This window comes from Larus michahellis, chromosome 6 (genome assembly GCF_964199755.1).
Source record: "Larus michahellis chromosome 6, bLarMic1.1, whole genome shotgun sequence".
Lineage (NCBI taxonomy): Eukaryota > Metazoa > Chordata > Aves > Charadriiformes > Laridae > Larus > Larus michahellis.
In genome coordinates, this window is record NC_133901.1 from 27,928,239 (window position 1) to 27,935,570 (window position 7,332).

Below are 7,332 nucleotides of genomic sequence, written 5' to 3' on the forward strand. Positions count from 1 at the left end.
AGCCTTGTAGTGTCCTTTTCAGCCCTGTTCACAGATCCTAGGGATATATCTTAGAGGGCTAGGGGTAATGTCTGTATCTGTCCAAGTTGCATTGACTTCAGTGCAAATGGAGTAAGAATTGAAGGTTCACCCTTCAATGGCTCCATTACAGTCCTAGAAGCATATTTGTGTCTCCTATTTGATCCACCATTCCTTGCGCCCACATCCAGTGAACTTCTGTCCAAAGGGCTCAGGCCATGCATGGAGGGCAGGGAGAGAAGCTTGTGCTGGTCAGTGCTGACTCCCTACCCCTGGGCAGTTCTACCCTCACAAGCCCATGCCCTTCTCCAAGGTTTTGCAGCAGTACTCAGTTCCCATTACCCAATTGCTACCAGCAGCAAAGGACTTCCAGTGCCATGTAGGGAATGACAGGCCTTTAGGACAAAAGGCTAGAAGCTGAGCTCTCCAAAGGAGAAATCCTATGGTTTCTGTGGAGCTATGGGAGTGGCCTGGAAATTCTCTAAATGAGTTGCTATGTTGGGTTGTCAAAGTAACCAGATTATGTGGGAGACAGAAAGGGTTTTCTCACCTAGGAGGCCTTGAATTGCACTCTGTTTGGAGTGCGTCTCAATATCAGACTGCACTGCCAGGGCAACCACCCTCAGTGGCTTTCCAGGTGCTCCTTGTGTGCCAGGTCAAACATCCATTGGCCGCACTGTCTGGTCTCTGCTTGAGGGCAGAAGGCCTTGCTGATGCTTGAAATCCACCCTCCAGCTCAAGCTCTGTAGGACCCTACAATCCAGAGCTGAGCTGCGCAGCGAGCTGTCCTCACCACATGTATGTATATCTGTGTAGTTAGGGTGCCCTTTCAGTCAATTATCAGTTTACTGCATCACAGTGAATGAGAAGCAAAATGCTAATAACAAATATAATACCAGTAAGACAAGCTGGTTTTATTTAATCCAAGAACTGGCCTCCCTAAGAAGGAGAGACATAATCGTCTGGGAATGAAGGTAAATCAAACTGAAACAAGGAAATCGGCTCCACCAGAGCCTAAAATAAATGTGAGCAACCTCCAGGGTTCTGTGAGATGAGGCAAATGGGAGAGGAAATGATCCACTTAGAGCTAGAGGAGTCCAGATATCATATCAGCATAGAGGGGACAGCAGGAAAGGCCTTAAGGGATGTCTGCAGAACTCTGTCACCCACAGAGCCAGCAGGGCTGATGGTACTCAATATCTTGGCAGCCTGTAAGGCCAGCAGGGACTCACTTGTTCTAGGGCACAGAGAGGAGACTTTCACTGTTTCTTAATGAAGGAGGCAATCAGAACATCCTTGCACACGTATATGGGGCAGGAGCGTGAGGTGCTGCTGGGAAGAGGACATACTCTGCTTCCTGGAGGTAGGAGAAGCGTTGAAGGCTGCCCTGAGAGACTAGGGAGGGAAAGAAGCTTGGCTGGGATATAAACTGGATTTGGAGAGAGAAGTGCGAGTTGATTTCACCCTGCCATCTTGAATGAGATGTGGTCCCCAAAGAGGGGCCACTCTTCAACTCTTCTTTCTTGCCTAAAGTTTGGACTACTATGCATCCCTAAAACACAGTAGCCTTTCACAGGAGCAGCAGGCCACAGTGTAGTGCTGAAGTGAGCTCTCGATCCAAATTCAAGGCGACCCTGGGTCAATGATCTTCTAGCCCAGCAAAATGGAAGCAAAGCAGAACAGAGCTGGCATTTCTCCAACCAGCAACTTACAACCTAATTTCCATTTCTCAACTACGGGTATTTCAAGGCCAAAGCCTTTCTGAGTAAAGTGTCTGTGAAAATCAGAGCCTTTCCAGTCCAGAGAGTTTGCTTGTAGATCAGGTCTGCATGAGTCTGGTGCTTGAATTTACCATCTGTGAAATTTTAATGGGTGAGCTGTAGAAAGAAGAGAGTTCTGCATGGTTTTACAGTAAAGTCATGGGTTTATGTTTTAAATATGAGATATCCATTGTGCAAAATCACAGTCAAGTACAAGGTGAGTAAATGAAAAACTGAAAAGCAAATGAAAATTAAATGGAAAAAAATTGCATGAAAGTGAAAATCTATTGACAGATTACAGTTTTGCTCCTGTGGTCACCAGTGCAACTAGTCTGTCTCCTTGGATAGAAGTTAGTAAGCTAGGTGATCACTTTTCTCTTCATTTCTACTGGGGATACCGTTTTTTGCAAAGTTCATGCTAGCACTGATTCGTTCTGGGTTTAAGTATAAAAAAAAATTGAAGGGACTCTTCAAATGCTGAACAAAAAATTCATACAGAGGAGAAATTGATAGTGCGGCCTACGCAATGGCAACGTGATATCCATTTATAAATTATGCCTATCAGACAATGCCTTCCCCAAAACAGAGCAGGTTTGAATTCAGTCTATAATTACATTGTTTTTCTAACCCAGGGAAATGAGAAATCACATGCCCACCTGGGAAATGAGCACCTCTAACGACAAGGCAGCTGCAGAAGCAGCACACAGACATTGCTATATCTCATTAGGTCAGACTTGTGGGGGAAATTCCTAAAATTAAATCCCTACAGCCAGTATTGCAGCATGGTTGACGTGGGTCCTGGTGCAGGGAACAAAGTGGCGCTCCTGTCCAGACAGTCCCCAGTACTCAACTCCCCATTTGCCATCTTCTTAGGCCAGCACCCAGGCTGCTGTGCTGGGGGTCTTGTTGCTGTGTGCTTCATGGCTGCATCTTCCCATAGAGTTTTAAAATTTATCTGGACTCTTTCTCTGGACAGATGAATAAAATTGCTTCTGAATGCAAAGATACACAAGATATAGCTGTGAATAACAGCTACACTTGAGCCCAGTATTTCACCTCAATGCCTAGTCAGTTGGAAAGAGAAGCAGGAGCCTTCTTGATGGTTGAGGGACTGAAATATCAACGCTTCTGTGCTGAATTCACGCTTCACCATAGCCTGTCTCTGAACTTAGGCATTTCTGCTCACCTAAGATGTACTGACATTTACCTTCTTAAATCCATTACTCTGTGGCTGTTTATGGGAGCAGCAGCTCTTGAAATTTAGGTGATTTAAGTAGGTATCCAAGTATGAACTTCCTTTGATTTGGCTTCATAAAATGGTTCAGGGTTGCCCAGAGGGAGACACTCTGCTTTTGGGTTACCAGCAGTTCCACCTGGAGTGAATCAAGAATGGCTTCTCCACTTTCACTCTGCAACTTACCACCTTGCAGACTGCCTTTCAAAATCTCACTCACTAGCAGTCCCTGAAGTCATATACTACATTGTTACCAGAACAAGAGCAAAGACCCAGAGCAGGAGGAGAGTCCTGTGAAATTGCTTGGCCGTGAGGCCATAGGAAATGGCTGATACCTTGTTCAAGGCTATTGGTTAGAGACCAATTTTCCTCTCCAAGAAACTCCAGTCTCATCTACATCCTGCCTGCAGTCCTTTGCCAGGAGCCCCATGTATCCCCTTCTGTTATGGTCCCTAAATCATAACAACACTCTGTTACTTCATCCTGGGTTCTGCCTCATGAGAACCCATCCATGGCAGAGTGAAGTCAATGAATGGATTTACCTTGAGGTCTCCAGTGGGTGTTAGATCAGCTCCAAAGTGTATTGGTGGCTCTTTCTAAATAACATGTATTTTAATTTTGCTGGACAAACTTTCCAAGTGTCTCTGCTTAGTCTTCCAAACCCTCCTTTCAGCATCTGGCTGAAGGACCAGAGCTTTATGAAAGCTTTAGCTGGCTGACTTTAGTGACACTGCAGCCATGTCTCCAAAATGTCAAAATACACAATTTGTTTGGAGCAGGAAACTGTTGGGCTGAATTTATTGGCAGCAGGAACTAAGTTTTGCTATGAAGTTTGTTGTCTGTAGTACAAGGAAAGGTTATGTTTTATTTATGGTTGATAGACCTGTGAATAAATGCATCATTATTGCCCATAATCCCAACACTTACCTCTGCTCTACAATAGAAGTGAAGCATTTCATGACAGTTAGAGATATGGCGAGGCAAATATTGGCCTTTTGAGACTACGGAAAACTTCCTAGGTCTTTCACTCTGTATTTGTGTGGTTTTTCACTGGTTGTGGCCAAAGCCTGGCTCTGTCTCTGTAGCTTTCAGTGTTTGGCTTTGAGAAGAGATTAGAAAAATGTCTGCAGAGTTATCCAGCTTGGTCAAAGGTAATCAGACTCAAATATGGAGAGACTGCAGGACAATGCCTACCATGTCCCTGATGGCCTGAGGCTCACACAGAAAGGTTTGGATAGGTTGAAGGGTCCACTAAGACGATGCCAATCAGTCTGTGACGAATGATACAAATCTGAGATTTCTACAGGCCTTCCACGTGAAGCGAAAAAAAAAAATTGTGATTTTCACTTCTTTGAAAGTCTCCTTTCCTGCAACACCAACAGGAATGTGATGCTGGGTAAATGTGGGTGCAGGACTGTCTGTCTGTCTTGCTCACCAATATTGCCTTTTTTCTGTGTTTCTTCACAGACCTATGCTTGTGTGAGAGCTCTCTGAGGCAGAGATCCTCTGTTTTGGGTTTTTTTGGTACAGCTCTTGTGCTACATCCTTTGAGATCTCATTATGGGGCAGGGTTTCATGCTCTGAAGATGTAGCAAAGGCAATGAGCAATGATTTAGGGAATTCCCATGCCCTACATCTCTCTCCACCTACCCACTTGGTTTTATCAGTGCAACTGTTTCTTAGGCCCATGCTAAGAACCAGAATAGGGAACTGATCTGGCTTTATGAAGAAAAAAATGGCTAAAGAGTGAAGCTGCATATTCACTGCTGTCCCACTAAGCAAAGTCTCAGACCCTTGTACAACCAAGGGATTTCCTTGCAGCAAGTGAATATAAACCAGCAGCTGTACTGGGTTGAGTGTGGGAACCAGTATGGCTGCTAAATGCTTGATTTGCTGAAACGCAGTCTGGAAATGATGCTCTGAAGTCTTGTCTTCCTTCCAGTTTCTCTTTCACCCCATTAAAGTAATAAAACTTCCTAACCACTTATTAAGAGCCAGCCACCTCTGCTTTTAGGAGAGATGCTGGTTTGGAGAGAATAGGAGCACCGAACTGATGCTCATTACCTGAATCGGCAGAGGTGCAAATCTGGGTCAACAGGGACCGGTCAGGTCAGGCCAGGCCAGGCCAGGGGTGTTGCAAGACACTGTTTCAGTGCTACTACACTTAGATGCTCTGCTTCACAAACACTGATCTACTTGCTTTTTCTTTCATGTCATGCAGAGCACAGAGTGCAAGGGGACAGGTGCTCTGATTCCCGTGATGAGCTGAAGTTGATGACTCCTAGTTTGCTCATCTGTGCAGCAGAGAAATCAGTCAGTTGAGGTAACACACTGACATGCATTTTGCCCCAAAGCCTCTCCAGCTAGAGCTGTGAGAATGGCTTTTGTTCTGACACAGTGGAGAGGAGAATTCTCATGTATATTTTAAACAGCATGCTGAAAGCAAGGACTGATCTTCCTTGCTAAATCCAGAGAAATTCTATTGAACTCAGTGAAAATTGCATCTGAAATCTCTCAGAGTGATAACAGGATCAGGTCTTGCAAGCTCTCTGTTATGCCTATAGGCTTAATTGCTATTAGCAAATTTATTTTCATTTGCTTCTGTCTAAATGAGCCATGAGAATACAGCCATCATTACAAATAAGTGTACTAACACTGGTAGCATTGTCCTTTCCTGTCTACTGCTTCTCTCCTGTCCTCAGTTGATTTGGACACAAGTGACATCAGTCACTTCTGGAGTGATTGCAGCCAGGGTAAGTGGATGTGGCAGAGAAAGAAAATTGCAGGAGGACCTGACCCAGCCAAGAAGCAGAGAGACACTGCCATGAATCAGTCCAGGAGGCGACTGTGCACATCTGCAAATGGAATGGAAGAAAGGATGTGATTTTATGGCATCACTTGTAATGCAAGAGACTGTAAATTCATCTATAATACAAAATGGACTAAAAATTTCAGCAGACTGTTGACAGAGGATGTGTGCTCTTACCTCACATAGAACTACAGAATGTCTGATGGCTCCTGGGTATGAATATAATTGGCAGCTGCTCTTGTGTTGTCATTGTCTGCCTCATCATTATAGCTACAGCTCCATCCCATCCTTAATTTTGGCAACTGAGCAGGTACAAATTCTTGCATCTGCAAGGATTTGCACACATAAAATTGTATTTTAAATTTGGAGGCATCTTTTCACCCTCTGCTTTCACTGGAGAGTGAATAGTTGCTGACTGTGTTCTCTTCTGGCGTGGGGGACCCTCAAGCAGACAGGTAAACAACTTTGAAAATTCTTCACTCTGTCAGGTTCACACAGATCTGCTTGAAGAAGCCACACTTCAATGGAATGCCCCAACACAATATAGGCTGGTTAGAAAAGGCAAGCTGATGTAATTAAAGAGACCTGCCAGCAAGAAAATGAGATTTAACTTACCTCTGACATCTTCATTGTAGGGGGCTATATGGGGAGAACTGGTGTCAGCTACCCAGATTTTACAGCAAATCATGCTGGTGCTGGACAGAAAACTTTGGCTTTAATACACAGTCATCAGTGTCAACTCCCCAACATGCTGCGAGGCACAGTTTCTATTACAGCTTTCCTGCTGGAAATTGAGCAAATATACTTAAAACAAAGCAAACTAAAATGTCACAGTCTATTAACAATAACTGAGCAGAACTGAGAAAGGAAGAACAGGATAGCTCAAGGAGTCAGGAGCTAAATTACCTGTGGAGAGCATAGACACAAAGGGATACACAGATCAGACAGTACCATAGTCACCAGCCACTGTGTATTACAGCCAAAATGTTGGTCAGACATCCATCTATCCGTCTCCATAACACCCCTGCATCTGCCCATCTCTGCTTGCCTGTTACACAGGCAATGGGTGTCAATGACTCAATAACTTTTGCTTATAAAATACCTGGGCTGGCCTGGCTGAAGGCATGATTTATTGCAGTTTTATCCATAACATTTTGCAAACAGTTCCTGTGTCTCTGTTTTACTCTTCCATGAGCAGCTGTTAGAGTCTTTCCTCTGCATACTTAAAGTCTTCGTTTTCTTCTCCTCTAGCAGCATGTTGTTTACATGCCCTGATTATTCAAAGGAACTTGAGAGATAGATAGCTAGTTTATTCAGTTTGGTTTTCGGCAGAAAGGTAGGCTCTTTCTTTAAACCTTGGAATAATGTTATACAGGCTTCCTCAAATCTCCCCTTTCCCACAAAATGAAGATGTTGGTTTTGCCCAGCTCAAGACGCTGTTTGAAGTCAGATTGTAGCTGTCTATACATCAGTGGAAAACACAAACCTCTGCACTGAATTGCTGTCACACT

At 44.1% G+C, this 7,332-nt stretch overlaps 1 protein-coding gene across 1 annotated transcript in view; it reads right to left on the reverse strand.

Annotated features, from left to right (window-relative positions):
* LOC141745355 (IgGFc-binding protein-like) overlaps positions 1 to 6,509 on the reverse strand; it is a 94,340-nt gene extending 87,831 nt beyond the window's left edge. Inside the window, exons 1-2 of the mRNA XM_074593033.1 lie at positions 6,437 to 6,509; positions 5,077 to 5,098 (exon numbers count right to left, since the gene is read on the reverse strand). Coding sequence (XP_074449134.1) covers positions 5,077 to 5,098; positions 6,437 to 6,509 — 95 coding nt within the window. The remainder of the gene's footprint in view (positions 1 to 5,076; positions 5,099 to 6,436) is intronic.
* Positions 6,510 to 7,332: the final 823 nt, after the last annotated feature.